The sequence below is a fragment of the Choristoneura fumiferana genome, chromosome 27 (assembly GCF_025370935.1).
Source record: "Choristoneura fumiferana chromosome 27, NRCan_CFum_1, whole genome shotgun sequence".
NCBI classification, from domain to species: Eukaryota; Metazoa; Arthropoda; class Insecta; order Lepidoptera; family Tortricidae; genus Choristoneura; species Choristoneura fumiferana.
The window spans coordinates 3,358,152-3,374,444 of NC_133498.1; the positions used below are offsets into that span (position 1 = coordinate 3,358,152).

The 16,293-nt window shown below is 38.9% G+C and overlaps 2 protein-coding genes across 2 annotated transcripts; both read right to left on the reverse strand.

Moving 5' to 3' along the window:
• Positions 1-437: 437 nt before the first annotated feature.
• Positions 438-3,515, reverse strand: LOC141443560 (uncharacterized). The gene is made up of 3 exons (XM_074108865.1): positions 3,315-3,515; positions 2,158-2,286; positions 438-902 (listed from the first exon to the last, which is right to left on the reverse strand). The coding sequence occupies exons 1-3, from the start codon at positions 3,381-3,383 to the stop codon at positions 663-665; spliced, it is 438 nt and encodes a 145-aa protein (XP_073964966.1). The 5' UTR covers positions 3,384-3,515; the 3' UTR covers positions 438-662.
• A 4,738-nt stretch (positions 3,516-8,253) lies between these two features.
• Positions 8,254-14,757, reverse strand: LOC141443507 (glucose-6-phosphatase catalytic subunit 1-like). Its single transcript, XM_074108824.1, is given in 7 exon segments — positions 8,254-8,939; positions 9,514-9,635; positions 10,158-10,354; positions 11,381-11,511; positions 12,707-12,895; positions 13,335-13,499; positions 14,558-14,757. Coding segments are annotated over 7 exon segments (1,077 nt in total). The 5' UTR covers positions 14,611-14,757; the 3' UTR covers positions 8,254-8,719.
• Between the last annotated feature and the right edge of the window lie 1,536 nt (positions 14,758-16,293).

Consider the following 16,293-nt stretch of genomic DNA (forward strand, 5'->3'; position numbering starts at 1 on the left):
TGAACTCGTTGTAGACTTGTTGTTAACATCATTTCTCAGTAAGACCCATGGTAAGACACAATTTATTATAATGTGGTCAGGGCCAGATTTAGAGCTCTGGAGGCCTTGGGACAACCAAGGAGTGGCGAAATATGCCTAGATGAATAGTTGTTTGTTTTGATACTATTGTTTACTCGTCGGAATTAGAAAAAATAAAAATCCTGAAGTCTCTATTATGGGGCCCTCTTTTAGGGGGAGTGGAGGCCTGTATAGCCCCGCTTGCCCTCCCCTATATCCGGCCCTGTATGTGGTTACTGATTAGTTTTCGAGTTAATATTTTGGGCTTTAAAACACAAAGGTTTTGGGTTTACATATATCAAGCAAAAATTTACTGTTTTGCTTCGAAGTAAATACAAGTAATTTCTGTTTCCTATCATATTATTGTATCTTGTGTTGTGAATAAAAAATTAGAAAAGTTAAAAAAAAGTAATTTGGTAGTAAATTTCAAACTAAAATGTAAAACCGTCATTCGTTTAGTGGCATTTAAATAACGATATTAGAATAACGATAGATTATAATTAACTTAAAATGAAGAAATAGTTTCTGGCTCTTTGAGTGTCTCTGAGGCTTGAATACCTATCATATTGTACACTTACGAAAAAAAAGACTTATTCCCAAAAAACTTAATCTAAAATAAACGAAACAACCGGCTGCCTCCCGGCGCCTAACTCTGGGTGCACTCGGTTCCGTTTACGAGCATGCTTTGTCTCTTTCGCTCTCTTCACATTATCCTCTATCAGCTGCATGCTGTGCTGTTCTAGCAGTAGCCGCTTGAAGTTGGTCAGTATGACAGCTGTGGTGACGTTTGTCTCCGTTAAGTTGTCTAGCTTGACTGCAATGGCAGCGCAGTTCTCTGACGTCATCTGGAAGCAATTGAAATTTCCGTAAAACTCTACATTATTCTTTTTACATATCAGAAGGCTAAGTGCATAGTTTATGGTCAGCGAGAAATTAAAAAGTTAATAAGGTTGTAGGCACGCTAGCTCGACAATAATTTATTATTGTCGAGTCTCAAACTTTTTAAAAAGTGAAAAAGGCCATGGAAATGTTGGCACAAGTCGTAGGCTAACTCTATACAGCTAACTCAAACAAATGGCTGCTATCAGTTATTTTGTTGGAACTCCAGACTTTTCTTATTGGATCTGAAACAGGTTGTGGTGTTTTCGGTGAAAAAATTCACCTGCTGTTTTTTTTTAATGAAAAAAAGGCGGGAAAGCATGAAAAATAAAGTTAAATGTCATGATATATTTTGTTGAGAAAAGGTTTATTCTAATTTAGTTTTTTTCCTTCACCATTCTTGAGAAACGCTTTATATTAGTCTCGGCTGGAATAGCAATTACCTACTGGCTTCGTATTAGTTAAACGGACTCGAAGGCTCGTCCGTTTAATTCTCATACTCAGCCAACAATTGCCTACTTCCAGACTACGATAATAATCTACTATTATTAAACAGTTTTATTTATTATGACATCCTTTTTAGAGTTCCGGAGCCAAAATGGCAAAAACGGAACCCTTATAGTTTCGCCATGTCTGTCTGTCCGTCCATCCGCGGCTTTGCTCAGGGACTATCAATGCTAGAAAGCTGTAATTTTGCACGGATATATATGTAAACTATGCCGAAATCCTTAGAAAAATATTACTTAATTTTTTCGTAATGGCTACGACACCCTATTTCGGGCGTGTCCGACACGCTTAGCTGGTTTTTTCGCTATAATCTAATCCCACAGCAAAGGAATAGACACCATGTGTAGGTGTACCTACCTATTGTATTTAGTACCTATATGTATGAATGAGTAGCGAGTACCTATCTTATCTATATGTATATTAATACCTTTAAACGAGCAATTCTTGTAATCGCCTTGGTCTTAGACAAAGATTTTACTTTATGCACTAGAGCATAAATAGTCATTTTATGTCGCCTAGATCCAGCATAAATACGAACTTAACTTGAACTTAACGAGCATTAGAAGTGAAAACAGTATTTTGTATACTTTATTTTAGTTCAACAGTAAAAAGTATAATGTAGTGAAAAACAGTATACTTAATACTGTTTTAACAGTATTAGTTGGCAACCCAAGTCAAGTGTCCCATGATATTTATTTATTATTTATTAAATACCTTCAGTACTAGAGGTTTCAAGGCCTCTACGTCCTCGGAGAAGTCATGGTGTATGTGCCTGGACTTGAGCCATGTGTAGTTACCTTCAGGAGACTGCTGTTCACTGGACTCTTTCAGCAGAGACTCTACCTATATAAGCAACAAACAAATTGAGTACCGAAAAAAAAAACATTTAAAAATACTAATTGTCGGAACTGATTAAAAAAAGAACTAAAAACAGTTGCTTTGCTCACCCGCGACCTTACGATAGCTACGTTTATACAACAAATGTGTGTTCACGCAGCTCCTCCGTATGTTATCCGTATATTTGCAGGTGGTAGGACCTTGTGCAAGGTCCGCCCGGATTGCTACCACCATCTTGCTCGCTAATCCTGCCGTGAAGCAGCAGTGCTTGCACTGTTGTGTTTCGGCGTGGAGAGTAAGACAGCCGGTGAAGTTACTGGCACTTGAGGTATCCCATCTTAGGCCTCTAGGTTGGCAACGAATCCGCAATACCCCTGGTGTTGCAGATGTTTACGGGCGGTAGTGATCTCTTACCATCAGGAGACCCACTCGCTCGTTTTCCATCCAGTCGAATAAAAAAAAAATAATAACCGTCCAGCCATTTAGGCTACATAGAAGACCAAAGAAATATACTTGCACAAGCTACGCTCGAGAAACACGATTTTACGGTTTTAGAATAGGATGCACCCGTCACTCCCTCTTCTCTCGTGGGTATCGTAAAGGCAATGGGGCTACTTATGAAATTCAAAAATCGAAGTTTGTATCACCGTCCCTCTCATTCTCGTGTTAAATAAAACAAGCGGCAGCGGGACGGCAAGAAACGAAGTTTGAATTTTGCACTTCACAGTACCTGGCCTGGGCCACATTTCCTCAAAAAATAACGAAATGAAATGAAATGAAATATATTTATTTGCTGGAATACGTTGCATAAGGTCTTACAAGTAGATATCATCAGGAACAGTATTCAGTCGATGTACAAAATCAACATGCAAATTTAAAATTACAATGATTATAATTTAAAATTCAAAAAATCCCTAACATTATAGAAGCAGTGGTCATGTAGCCACTCAGTCAGCCTACCCTTAAATAATCTACCATGCAACACCTTCAACTCGTCAGGAAGGTTATTATACAGCACGAACAAAGGTACTTACGTAATGTATTAAATCGTTGTGCGAAAAACTGTTAATTTGCCCGGCGTTGCTCTTCTCAAAGAAAACCATACTTCCCAGATTATTCAACACAAATTAAAGAAAAAAAATCTCAAGTTAGTAAGCGTCGTAACTACAGTACGAAATAATACGAAATGGGAATCGTTATTAAAAAAGCATGTAGAGATCCGCAATTTGACTTTGGAAAACTTTTACTGATGACCTATACTATAGCTTAAGCACCCGGTTACGACGTCACTATGCGGCCAGCAGCCCTGTCGTGGTCTACAAATACCCATCTCGGAGTTTTTCAAAATTAATGTGCGAAATTACATTAGCTATCATCGTTCCAAATTATCACACAGAAAACCCTGCACAAACTTGAGACAATTGTTTTGTATTTTAAAACTCTATTGTAGGAGGTTGTTATTTCGAGATTTTGTCCCTATCCGTTTTGTTCGCATAGACGGGACGGCATCAAAAGTAGCCTAGGTGTTATTACAGATGTCCAGCTACCTACATACCCCAATTTCATCCAAATCCGTTCAGCCGTTTTATTGTGAAGGAGTAACAAACATACACACACACATACACACACAAACTTTTGCATTTATAATATTAGTAGGAGGATGTGTCATTTTTATACGGGTCCCCGTATATTTTACCAAACTATTACGCATTTAGATGTAGACCTACCTACCATTGATATTGGATTATTCGGACATAAACATTGATAAAATTGAAGTGCCTGTTAATTTGCTCTTATCAATAGTTATCGTCAACCCTACCGTACCGTACCTTTTTGGAGTCCTGCCGTGTCACCATAAGCCTGATTGGCTTGGTCTCAGACGAAGATTTTACTTTATGTACTAGAGCCCAGTGCGGATTTGGAACTTCGCACGCACCATTGAATCGCTTCGCAGGTTTCCTCACGATGTTTTCCTCCACCGCAAAGCTCGTTGTAAATTTCAAATGTAATTCCGCACATGAATTTGGAAAAACTCAGAGGTGCGAGCCGGTGGGAACTATGGCCCAAGCCCTCTTGTTCTGAGAGGAGGCCTGTGCCCAGCAGTGGGACGTATATAGGCTGGGATGAAACTAGAGCAAAAAAAGTCATTTTATGTCGCCTAGATCCAGCATAAACACGAAGTTAACGAGCGTAAAAAGTGAAAATAACATCTATCTATCTATCTATATAAATAAAAATGAATCGTAAATTGTGTTGCTAAGCGCAAAACTCGGGAACGGCTGGACCGATTTCACTAATTCTTTTTTTGTTGTGTTCGTTATTGTCAGGAGAAGGTTTTTATCGAAGAAAATTTATAAAAATTACAACGGGGGCGAAGCCGCAGGCAATAGCTAGTTTTTAATATAAGCTTATTTGCTGTCTGTAGGTACTTGCATTGTCATCCAACTTGTTCGGTAAGGTATACCTACTAAATTTCAAGTCAATCCAGTCACTAAAAGTGTTTCAAAATGAACTTAAAACCTTAAAAATTTAAAATCTTAAAAGTTTGCTAACCCTCAAATTGGCAGTGTGCACTGTGCACCAAAGTGCACATGATTTAAGACTACTTTTTCAATCAATCAAAAATATTTGAACACCTTCTACGTCTTAACTATAGTTTTGTTCACATATTTTTGATAAAATTTTTGCTCAGAAGTACCTATAGGAATTCGACTGTAATGTACTTTTTCTATAATAAAACCGAAATCAGTTTTTTTCATTTTAATTTATTTAGAAAAATTGGTGCATGATAAATAAATTTGTTTAACAACAAATATCACAGAATTTGCATAGAATTACAGTTTGTGAAATACCAGAGGTAGACTTTGGCGTCAAAATCAGCGGTGCTAATACGAAATTGGAAGTTCGTGTCGTTTCCGTGCCTCTGACACTTGTACTATTTAATACGAGTGAGTGGGACGGTACGATACGAACTTCGATCTTCGAATTTCGAAGTACGCCCTCAGAATCGCCGCTGCAGTGACGTCACGTCAATGTCGTATTACGGGTCCCAAATAACCTTAGGATTGAAGTTGCACAGAATTAGGTAGCTTACGTAGGTTGGCTTAATCATTCTGAAAAATACTGTTTGAAATGAACCATATTATAACAAATGACAATTTTGGAAATGGTTACATTATTGCATACAAAATTCGGGCAAACGACACAATAAATAGCTTCTATCAGTACCCTTAGTGTAATTTTTCGGTTACAAAATACGTCTCAATCGCGTTCGCGTTAAAATCTCAATGTAAACACGAACATCGCAAACGTTCCGCTAGAGGCGCTGTTCGTGTTTCCATACAAATTGAGATATTAACGCGAACGCGATCGACACGTATTTTGTAACCGAAAACTTACACTACCAATAGAAACGCTTCATTTACCTATCCTCAGCTCAGCACAGCTCCAGCGGAAGCTCGGCGAGCTTTCCAAGCCTTCGTGATTGTAGTATCGAACCAACTGAACCGTGGCCCACTGTGGAACCTTTTCGTAAAAACGTCATAGTTGCATTGCTTGACAAGGGAACTTCATTGTGTCATTTATTGTGAGAACGTTCTATGCGTCAGGAACCAAAATGGTTCGACTGTCACAGCCAGTATTTTAGTTGCTAAGCAACGGAATAAGTATACTACGAAAATACTCAATTTTCTACTACGTATACTAGACAGACGCAGATCTCATAAATTGAGATTTCCAAAAAAAACCTATGATTGGTTTTTTGGAGTATTTTTGTATTTTTTATTTCAACTCCAAATTTGTTTTTTTTTTTGTATTTTCGATATGGTTTCACGGGATACCCGTAAAAGTAACAAATTTGGAGTTGAAATAAAAAATACAAAAAGACTCCAAAAACCAATCATAATTTGATTGCTTAGTAGCGACATCTCTTGTCTGGGTGAGCGGTTGGTTCCGAAAGAGTGTGACGTCTGTCGACGAAAACATAGATGTCGCTAGTGCTGCTGCTTAAGTAGCATAGTAGAAATAAGCAACCTGAGATATGTATGCATAGGAAAAATTCGTGTTTAGATTCCTGTCCAGCAGTGGTGTAGGGGTTATTTATAGCACGCAGCACGGATTACTGAGGACCTGGGTTCGATTCCCAGTGCTGGTCTCTTTTTCTGGTTTTTCTGTGCATCCATGTCTCAGTTTGTATTTTCGACAAAAAAAAACCTTTTCTTTCTAAATGAACTTAATTTTTTCATACAAATTTTAGAGTCAGTTTTGTGACGCCCATACCGATTGTATGAAAAAAAAACGTCACAAGACTGACTTTTTTGTTTGGGTAATTTTTTTTATACTATCGGAATCGATTGTGCTCTTGAAAACTAAAATTGAAAACAAAAAGGTTTTTTTTGTGTGAAAAAGCCTTAATGCACAAGTTTTACCAACGTCACTGCTTACAATGCTTTCTTAAAAAAAAAAAAAAAAAATCATCCCATATATACGCCCCACTGCTGGGCACAGGCCTCCTCTCAGAACAAGAGGGCTTGGGCCATTGTTCCCACGCGGGCCCAGTGCGGATTGGGAACTTCACACGCACCATTGAATTGCTTCGCAGGTTTGTGCAGGTCTGGGCTGTACGAACTTGCTTTTTACGAACAAGGGCCCCGGTGCATAGAGAAAGAATCGGGCCCTCATCCCCCTCATTCCAAGTAGCTTGAACTTATATTGGCCTTCAAAAACATTTTGAAAAAATGGCTCGAGCCTGCTCACAAGTTTTTTTCTTCTTTTATGCTCCTCTTTTTACAAAGCTTAGGTTACAGGCCCCCCTGAGCTCCGCGGCCCTAGTGCACTGCACCACCTGGCCATACGATAGCTACGCCACTGTGTGTAATAATCGGTATAACAACATTGGATATAATTTCACTGGATATAAGAACATTTGTTATAATTTCCAAGGATAGGAGCTTTGCTGAACTTTTTTATAAAATAAACCTAACCTAACCCAAAGAACATCAAACCGAATTAATAACAATAGAAATAAGTTTGGTATTTAAGATAAATTGAATTATATCAAATGAAAATTATATCAATTGTTGTTATATCCTTCGTTACGCACCGAAGAATACCTAACACGTGCGTCATATCTAGTCTATGGAAATTAGCTAATTATCTTTGGGTACATACATAAATGTGCATTATAAATAAATCACAAGATAATCACAACACATACCCGTAAACGGGTTTGATATTTCTATAAGTAGCTTATTATATAGCTATAGATCCAGCAGTTAAATGAAATTCTACGATTTAATTAAATTCCCGTGGGAATTCTCAAAAATTACATTGTGGTTTTTTAACCCCCGACGCAAAAAGAGGGGCGTTATAAGTTTGATCGCTATGTCTGTCTGTGGTCCCGTAGCTCTTAAGCGGTTGGACCGATTTGAATGCGTTTTTTTTATTTGAAAGCAGGTTTTCTAGCGATGGTTCTTAGACATGTTTCATCAAAATCGGTGCAGCCGTTTTTGAGATTTTGAACTTTGAAGTGACAGACAAAGTCAGGGGTTTCCAACTTTTTGTTTTAATTTATTGAATCAGGCGTTACTTTGCGGAGGTCCATATCAGTGAACTAAAACAATACTTTACTCACCCGCGACCTTATGATATATAGTTACGTTTATGCAAGAAATGTGTGTTCATGCAGTTCCTCCACCTCCACACTGTAAGAACACACACAAATCACACAAACCCAACTATCACCACCACCACACTACATTGACGCGTTTCGAACTCAACCAGAGCTCATCTTCAGAGCCAAACAACCGTTCACCCATGCTACTAGAAGTTAGACAGATGATAGATGGGAGCGTGGAGGTGGAGGAACTGCATGAACACACATTTCTTGCATAAGCGTAGCTATTGTAAGGTCGTGGGTGAGCAAAGTAATTGTTTAAATTCATCATGGTCTTTAATGACATTGCATTAATACTCAGCGGATGAGATTTCGAGATTTTATCCCTATCCCGTAGGAATTTCGGCATACAAAGTAGGCTATACATTATTCCAGATGTCCAGCTATCTACATACCAAATTTCATCCCTATTGATCCAGCCGCTTACGTGAAAGAGTAACAAACATACACACACATACACACACAAACTTTCGCATTTATAATATTAGTAGCAAAAGACTACTTGGTTCTTTTTTTAAACTATACATTTTTGCTTTTCTATTATTTTAAAGTATTAATAATTTAATATAGTTTTTATTTCTATACATTTTTCTATTTTTAAATATTTTTATCTAATTCCATCAGTTAACCGCCATTTTTCATCGTTTTTAGCTAGCAGAGATCACATTTAACCCATTCAGTGCGGTTGACGCCCATCGGCGTCTTTGGTGGACCCTTATATAATGCCGCTGACGCCATCTTAAATATATCCTCCCCCGGTTCAATTTACTCAACCTTGTTTTTCCCATAAGGCCACATGGCCATAGCTGGTGTTAGCCGAAGGTACAGCGCAGGTTTTATCGTGCTCAAGACAAAATGCGTCAAGTAATACTTGTACGGGTTATCTTTGTCGACACTCTGCGATATTTGGCTTATAATGTAGACTATTATGCCTGTGGCGAAGGCGGATATGATGAGGGAACGGTTCTTCGTGTCATGGCGGTATCTGAAAAAAAAAAAAAGATTTTGTGAGACAAAACCACAAACTCTCTCTCTCTCTCCCCCTTTTTATCTTTCTCTCTCTCTCTTGCTATCTCTCTCCCCCCTCCCCTACCTCTTTCTTCCTATCCCTCACTCTCAATTTCTCTCTCTCCCTCCCTCTGTCACTCTGCCTACCTCCGGGCCTTCCCTCTCTCTGTCTCCTGGCCCTCCCCTCCGCTCTCTCTCTGCCTCCTTAAATTTCTCCCTTGCTTCCTCTCTCTCTCCCTCTTTCTCTCCCCTTCCCTCCCTCTCTGCCTCCCACTCTCTCCCTCTGTCACACTCTACCTAAACAGTCACAGAAATGTTTTCTGGGCGATCTCACCAACGCAGCGCTTGATAAGTCCCTCTCTCTCTCCCTCGCTTGTCCCCACCCCTCCCCCTTTCTCTCTACCCCCTTCCTCCCTCTCTCTCATTAGTCGGGATGTTGTCTGGACGCTCAAACCAACGCAACACCTGGACAATTATAAAGTCATTGTCTCTCTATCATCTCCCCCCTCTCTCCTTCTATCTACCTGTCGCTCATTAGTCAGGGCACTCACCGGGTGATGACAGGTGTCACACTCAGCGCCCAGCCCAGCAGCGTGGCCGTGCTCTGAGCGAGTGCAAACAGTGGCGTGGCTGTCACATGGATGTTCTCTGGACGATCACACCAACGCAACGCCTGGACAAAGAAATATAAAGTTCTTGTTATTAAAAACTTAGTGAGTGCTTATCTTTAGTAGTGGTCATAAAAACAAGAGGAAATGTTTGATGGTACATTTTGAATCCTGAAGCTCACTCCCTCACCAGTCACTCACTCGCTCACTCACCAGTTTGATGGTCCACTGCGAATCCAACCCGCAGTTTGAGGCGGTAGTATCGAGCATGGATACTGTCGCAGCGGCGCCCACATCCTCTATATGCCGCCATTTTGCACGCTCACTCACTCACCAACTTGATGGTCCACTGCGGATCCAGCCCATACAGTTTGAGGTTGCCACTCACTCTCTCGTCAGTCGCTCACTCGCTCGCTCACCAGTTTCGTGGTCCACTGCAGATCCAGGCTATACAATGTTGCAGCAAGTTGTCGCAATGTTGTTCCTGCAGCTCACTCAGTCACCGGTCGCTCACTCGCACACCAGTCACTCACTCACTCACTCGCTCACTCACCAGTCGCTCACTCACCAGCCGCTCGCTCACTCACCAACTTAACAGTCCACTGCGGATCCAGCCCGCACAGTTTGAGGCTGTAGTACGTAAGCACGGATATCGCCGCGGCGGCGCCCACGCCCTCCAAGTGCCGCCATTTTGCTTGCGTCACTGTTCGCGTCGCGTGCGCACCGTAGCGCCATATGAACGGGTCCGACACGTAAATGCAGAGGGCGGGGGAGAGGAAGGCACCTATATCAAAAAAAGAAAGAAAACGTGAAAGGTCATATAGGTAATCATTCACGATGTAGTTCTTATAGCAATGTATTTAATGTCTAATTTTGACAAAATCACGCGTCTTCGTGGATGGCACTAGATGACGAGTGTCCATAGAAAATCGGCTTGAATTTTTTTGTGAGTACCTCTTATAGTGAAGAATATTTATGCTGAGTATGAACATCTTACTTGACTTGTGACAGTATAAGACTTATGTTTTTTTTAGATTCTTTTAAATTATTTTTTTTCGGCATGTATTCAAGCGATTTGCTTCAAATTTCGAAATGATGTTTTTTATATAGATTTGCATCGCCACCCAAAAAACGAATACTAGTGTTCATATTAAAAAAAAACCGGCCAAGCGTGTCGGACACGCCCAAAATAGGGTTCCGTAGCCATTAAGAAAAAAATAAGTAATATTTTTCTAAGGATTTCGTATTTTATACGACAACTTCCAAGTTTAGGTATATTTCATACCCTAGGCTGCCCTAGACTCATAAACTACTAGTAATTCTCAAGAAAACTTAGCCGTTATAGTTTTCCTTGAAGGTTTGATATACTTACTACCATCCTGAATGTTTCCAAATTTTTCCACCCACCGGTTTAGGTTTTAGAGGAGGGGGGACGCTCGATTTTAATGAAAATTTGCACTTTAAAATTTAATATTTCGCAAGCTAATCACTCAATCGAAAAATCGTCGTAGCAAACCCCTAATGGTTTTAAAATACCTATCCAACAATACCCCACACTATAGGGTTGGATGAGAAAAAAAAAATGAATTTTTAACTGTACCATTTTGTCGGCATAGTTTACTTATATATCTGTGCAAAATTACAGCTTTCTAGCATTGATAGTATCTAAGCAAAGCCGCGGACGGACAGACAGACAGACAGACATGGCGAAACTATAAGGGTTCCGTTTTTGCCATTTTGGCTCCGGAGTCCTAAAAAGTCTGCAAAAGAAGTATGACCCCTTTTAATTAAAATAATAAACATAGCATACCAACTAGAGCGCCAAACATGCACTGGTGCGGGAAGTGCGCGGCGACGAACAGTCTCGCTACGAACACTGACACCATCATGCCGGCACACAGCGGGTACAGCACGTACTTCCACCAACGTACGTTGCACTTGCTGGAAAACATTAATAGATTACAATAAAAAAATAACTAAATAAAAAACTAAGTTGACTTTAAAAACCATTATGCATGCTAGTATAAGAAAATTGTACAAAAGGAGGATAAATAAAATAAAATAAATAAATATAAATATAAATATCATGGGACATTTGACACCAATTGACCTAGTCCCAAACTAAGCAAAGCTTGTACTATGGATACTAGGCAACGGATAAACATACTTATATAGATAAATACATATTAAACATCCAAGACCCGAGAACAACGCGTCTGCAATACCCCTGGTGTTGCAGATGTTTATGGGCGGTGGTGATCTCTTACCATCAGGAGACCCATTTGCTCGTTTGCCATCCAGTCAAATAAAAAAAAAAAAAAAAAAAACAAACATTCGTGTTATTCACACAAATATCTGCCCCGGCCGGGATTCGAACCCAGGACCTCAAACTTCGTAGTCAGGTTCTCTAACCACTTAGCCATCCGGTCGTCAAGATAAGAAACCTTTTGTCTCATTACCATCTAATGACAGTTGATGTAACTACTTATTCTATGCAAATAAATCTTCTATCTTCTTCTATCTATCTATATATTTTATGAAGCAGCTCCTAGCGTTATCTAGGTACGAGTAGTTGTCCGTAATTTTAGCTGTAGTCGGTAACTTTTGCTAGTAACAATAGTCGACCACTTTTAGTTGGTTACTTCAGTCAGCACCTTTAGTCAGTAACTTTAGTCAATAATTTTAGTCAGTTATTTAAGCTGGGAACTTGAGTCGGTAACTTTAGGCAGCACCTTTAGTCAGTAACATTAGTCAATAATTTTAGTCAGTTATTTAAGCTAGGAACTTTAGTCGGCAACTTCAGTCGGCACTTTTAGTCGAAAACTTCAGTCAGTTCAGTAACAAAAGTGAATATCTTTAGTCGGTAACTTTAGTCAGTAACTTTAGTCAATAATTTTAGTCAGTTATTTAAGCTAGGAACTTTAGTCGGAAAATTTAGTCGGAACTTTAGTTGGCACTTTTAATCAGTAACAAAACTCGATATCTTAGTCGGCACTTTTAGTCGATAACTTTAGTCCGCACCTTTAGCCAGTAACTTTTGTCAATCATTTTAGTCAGTTATGCATGGAGCTTTAGTCGGTAATTTCAGTCGGCACCTTTTGTCGGTAACTTTAATTAATTGTAGTGGGTCACTTGCCGGTCTTGCATAGCGTGCGCGGCCCACATGAGCAGCAGTATGATGGAGGCGGCGGCGGCGGCGCTGTGGCCGGACGGCGAGCCGGGCCCGGGCTCGCACGTCTGCTGCGTCTGCCGCAGCTTGGGACGGTGGGACGAGTAGAATGTGCTCTCGCGCACCCACCAGTATGGACGGTCTTCCAGTATCCACCTGGAAATACAATTGAGCACCCATGATGTTGATATTATCACATAGTGTTCAAAGCCTCAGCAAAAAAAAACTATACTGAGCGGTAAAAAATATGGCCCTCACTCAAATGTATGCAGTAATAAATAATTTTGTATGGAGAGTGGGCCAAATTTTGTGTCGCTGAGTATATATTGTCGGCGTTCAATATTTAAATATTGTACAAAATACCGCAGATTAAAGATAATAAACATTGCGACGCAAGAAAAAGAGTTTTGGGGTTCTATTTTTTTTCCCCAAGTCAGTCAGCAATTAAACAAAGACGATTTTTTATATTATACAAAGGTCATAATAACAGTCCTTTAGTCGGCACTTTTAATTGGTAACTTTGGCCGTCAACTTTAGTCGGTAACTTTGGTCGGTAATTTTAACCAGTAACAATAGTAATCGTATTAACAATTACCATTTCATAACAGTGTTAAGCCATCCACCAAACCCGAGGCAGAGCAGGAGCTGCGCAGCAAACACAGAATCCAAGATGGAGACCAGCGGGAAAAACACTTCCAGAAGCAAGTATGGATTGGAAATGTTGTTTACCAATTCTAAGTAGTCGGCCCAGTCTTCAAACCTGGAAGTTTAAATGTTTGGCTGTATTATTCTCTTTTTTTTTTTATTCGACTGGATGGCAAACAAGCAAGTGGGTCTCCTGATGGTAAGAGATCACTACCGCCCATAAACATCTGCAACACCAGGGATATTGCAGATGCGTTGCCAACTAGAGCCTAAGATGGGATACCTCAATTGCCAGTAATTTCACTGGCTGTCTAACTCTCCATGCTGAAAACACAAAAGTGCAAGCACAAAGGAGGGACAATGTGATAAATGACTCCGTCTGTGTAAAATTCGTTTATCGCTATCCTGCGGGAACTATGCAATTTTCCAGGATAAAAACTATCCTATATCGTTCCCCGGAACTCCTTTCTGTAAACCAAATTTCATTTAAATCGGTTGAGTGGTTTTGTCATGATGTGATGAGATAACAAAAAAACAAACAGACTTACAAACTTTCGCATTTATAATATTAGTGGGATTTATTGTAGAAACACTCAAAATAAATATTGTACATACACATTTCACTTTTCAATGTATATGGTTATTGGGATACAGCACTGTGACAGACAGACGGACAGATGAACAGCAGAGGCTAAGTAATATAATGTTTCAAATATTTGACGGCCTTCAAGTATGGAACCCTAAAAGTTCAATATCTCAAAAACAGCTGAACCGATTTTGATAAAACATGTCTGAGAACCATCGCTAGAAAACCTGATTTCAAATCGGTTCACCCGTTTAAGACATACAGAGGTCAAACTTATCACATCCCTCTTTTTGACGTGGGGGTTAAAAAATAGAACCACATTGAGAACCTCCTTGTTAGTAGTTGGTTAAAAAGAAAGTAAATATCCAATTTTATTATTTAAGTTTGACAGTTAACTTTATTGAAACAGAAATCCAAGCAAATGATCAAAGAAAATAGAATCTAATTAAAAAATGAATTAAAACTCGTTGCGTTACGTATTGAATGTTAAATACTTTAAGCGGTTTAATTTTCACTTGATAGCGATCATAAAAATTATCAATAAAAACTTAAATTATTAAAACTTATTCACAATAATAATTACTTACCAGTATTGCACAAAATTCGATTACATTGATCCAAGTGCGTATATTTGCTCCATCTTGAAATGAATTGGTCAGAATGCTTCAGAGGTACATCGTAATTTAGTTATCTGATGCTAAACAGCAATTTTATCTTAGTTTCTAACCAAAACAAATCAAGAAACAACGCGAAGCCGGATGGATTGGAAACGCCGAAGAACGTGGATGTCAATTTGACAGTTGACACTGGTTCACTGACTGACACTGTTCACTTCACTTACTCACTCAACTCAGTCAGACTTGACGTTTAATTTTAGTTTTTTAATTAAAATTTGATAAAATGAAGTACATTGTCTCAATATTTAATATGTAATAGTCACTTTATTTTTGGAAATATTCTGAAATATTATTAGATATTTATAATAAAAAATCAACATAATTAGTTGTCATATTTATAATTTAACTAGCAGCGCCATCTAGCCAAGAGAGGCCGAAGCTATGATTTCAGCGACCAGTCACGGTATGTTATGCCGCTACTCAACAAGAGATGTCGTATGAGTTCAAAATAGGAAGAGAAATAAACGAATTTGTAAGAAAAATAAAAAACCTGCCTACAAACTGCATCATTTCCAATTTAATACTTCTCGTTTTATGAATTAGATTCTGGCTTTATTCCGTGTACCTTGTTTTAGAGCAGCTCAATATTTCGGCACAGTTGCATGCGCCATGAGCCATGATCACGAGACGACTCAATTTAATTTAATTAATAAAATGAGCAATGACCGCGTTAGTCTAAAATATTGTTATTGTTTTGTTTGTATAAACTCTTTTCTGTACAAAAAGGAAATACAAAAATGTTAAAAAAAAGTGCTACGTATAAAGGGGACTTATCCTTGAAGGGATCTCTACCAGAGAATTTTTCAAGGGAATTTTTTCCTGCCTAGATAGCGAAATTTAACGTTTAGTACTTAGTACCTACTTACCTACCTAATTTGAAACGCTTTTTGTTACTTCTGAATTTAATTTAGAATTAATATAATCTTTTAAACGTGAACATTCTGGACATATGTATGCTTCCATTTGCTACAAAATTAAAAATCATTTTGACCTTTGTTTTGAACTTGATAATCAGCGAGAACATTTATTTTATATATAAAAAAACTACTTACTACTTTTAACCAACAACATAATATGTTTAACCCCCTGACACTAAAATAGGGGTGCTTATAAGTTTCACGCAAATTCTGTCCGTCTGTGGCATCGTAGCTCACCATAGCTCACAAACGGATGGACCGATTTCGATGCGGGTTTTTCTCGTAAATGCAAGTTTCCATGCCGTGGTTCTTAGTTATGTTTAATAAAAATCTGTTCAGCCGTTTTTGAGACCTTGCACTTTGATATGACAATGTCGGGAGTTTTTCAAGTTTTCTTTATTAGTTAGGTAAATCAAAAATTTTAATATTTGTAAAACGGCTGTGCCGATTTTGATGAAGCATACCTAAGAACCATCGCTAGGGAACCTGCTTTCAAATAAAAGAAAACCGCATTCAAATCGGTCCTCCCAGTTAGGAGCTACGGTGCCACAGACAAACAGACAGCCCAAACTTATAACACCCCTCTATTTGCGTCGGGGGTTAAAAAAGAGAACAACTCTCGGAACCGCTTCTGGTGCGGTTTCCCTGAAGCACTGGCTCCGAAGCCTCGCGAGCATTATTGTTTAATAATTGAGTATTATATCTACTATAGCGCCGTACGGTGGGCGC

Coding starts and splice junctions, on each gene's coding strand:
- LOC141443560 (XM_074108865.1), bottom strand. CDS start 3,383: ATGGTTTTCTTTGAGAAGAGCAACGCCGGGCAAATTAACAGTTTTTCG. Junction 2,287..3,314: donor ACAACGATTTAATACATTAC/GTAAGTACCTTT, acceptor TTGCTTATATAG/GTAGAGTCTCTGCTGAAAGA. Junction 903..2,157: donor TGAAACCTCTAGTACTGAAG/GTATTTAATAAA, acceptor AATTGCTTCCAG/ATGACGTCAGAGAACTGCGC.